The following is a 1,721-nucleotide window of genomic DNA, read 5'->3' as shown; positions in this document are numbered from 1 at the left end:
TCCTCAAGATAAACATTATCGTCCTACCCAGCTGTGTATTCTCCTTCTGGAGACTATCTGTTTTGTTAAGTTGTTACGGCTGTTATCTTTGTCCTTATCACCTTATGGTGTGAGGAGCTTATATAAGCTTGTAATGGCTACAGCAAAAGTATTGAATAAAGCCAGTCCTGTTCTCCTCGTGGATGTAGGTCGTCAGTGACCGAACCACGTAACTTTTGTGCCTTCCTTGTTTGCAAACATGGTAGCAAAGCCCTTGCTATCCGGGTGATCTGTGGGTCATTCATTGGTGATCGAGACCAACAAGAGGGAGCCCTGGCAATCTCAAGATCGACTATTCTACCATGACAGAATCAAGCGTGAAGATGGTTGTTCAAGAACAGAACCCCACGCTGAAGATCACTACAGTTTCATTGAATGGCTCCAACTATCTGAGTTGGGCCAAGTCTGCAAGCCTTTTCCTTAGCGGAAAATCTAAACTGGGTTATGTCACGGGGAAGATCAAACAACCAGAAAGTACTGATCCAAAATTCGATGAATGGGAATCTACCAACCATCTGGTGATGTCTTGGTTGTTGAATTTCATGGATCCAACCATTGCAGAATACATGTTCCTTGATACAGCTCAAGAGATATGGGACTCGCTGCATGAAGTTTATGGAGAACAGAATAATCTAGCTCGTATTTTTTTTATTCAACAAGAAATCGTCAATGCCAAAAGAGGTGAGAAGCCATTACATGTGCATATCAATGCGTTAAGGAGTCTTTGGGATGAACTCACTATGTATCGTCCCCCTACGGCTGACGCTAACATCATAAGACAAAGGCTAGAAGAAGACAAAGTCTTTTCTCTTTTGGCTAGTCTTGGAGACGACTATGAGAACATCCGAAGTCAGGTGCTTCTTACCGTTCCTTTACCCTCTTTTAATGTGGTTTGCTCTATTATCAAAAAGGAAGAAAGCAGACGACGAGTTATGCGTTCTGAACCCAAACTTGACAATCATAATCAAGAGAATGTCGTTTTTTCTGCTGAAGTCAAAGAAATAGATAAAGGCGTTGATCACTCAGCTATGATTACCGAAAAAAAACATTTCAAAGATTGGCATAGAACTCTTCAGAAGAGCCGTTGTACCTATTGCAAAAAACTGGGACACGTGCGAGACAAATGTTGGGATCTCTACGGAAAACCGAATCGTGACAAGGGTACAAAATCTGATGCTGCCAATGTTGTCAGCATGGATGATCTGGCCAAATTCTTCCAGCAGATCAGCAAAGCTCATCTTACTAGCAGCAAATCCACCACCAGAGATACTCCTACAGGTATCATCTTGCCTTACTATCTAGTAGAAGTGATCAAAGTTGGATCATCGATACAGAGGCCACGGATCATATGACAGGAAAATTACAACTTCTCTCTAACGTACATTTTGATTTAAAAAAACCGGTTCTTATAGCTGATGGGACATCCATTCCTGTCCAAGGTGAGGGAACTGCATCTTTTTTCCAAAATGGTAAATTGACTGCTCTGTATGTGCCAAAATTTCCCTCAAGCCTAATGTCAGTTAGTCGTATTACAAAGGATTATCAGTGTCTTGCTATTTTTTCACCTAAGGATGTAGTTTTTCAGGACATGAAGACGAAGAAGATGATTGGTAAAGGGGTTGAACGGGATGGTCTTTATGTGTTAGACACGGCTATGCACGGATTAATAGCTCGACAAAGCA

At 41.7% G+C, this 1,721-nt stretch overlaps 1 protein-coding gene across 1 annotated transcript; it reads left to right on the top strand.

The window, feature by feature from the left end:
- Positions 1-362: 362 nt before the first annotated feature.
- Positions 363-1,391, top strand: LOC149828337 (uncharacterized). The gene has a single exon (XM_090018158.1). The coding sequence runs from the start codon at positions 363-365 to the stop codon at positions 1,389-1,391; it is 1,029 nt and encodes a 342-aa protein (XP_089874284.1).
- Positions 1,392-1,721: the final 330 nt, after the last annotated feature.

This window comes from Nuphar pumila, chromosome 9, assembly GCF_984573655.1.
Source record: "Nuphar pumila chromosome 9, dmNupPumi1.hap1.1, whole genome shotgun sequence".
NCBI classification, from domain to species: domain Eukaryota; kingdom Viridiplantae; phylum Streptophyta; class Magnoliopsida; order Nymphaeales; family Nymphaeaceae; genus Nuphar; species Nuphar pumila.
Note: the sequence above shows the minus strand (reverse complement) of the source record. Positions and strands in the feature narration are given on the sequence as shown.

Excerpts from the sequence above, each read along its gene's own strand:
- LOC149828337 (XM_090018158.1), top strand. The coding sequence starts at position 363 with ATGGTTGTTCAAGAACAGAACCCCACGCTGAAGATCACTACAGTTTCA.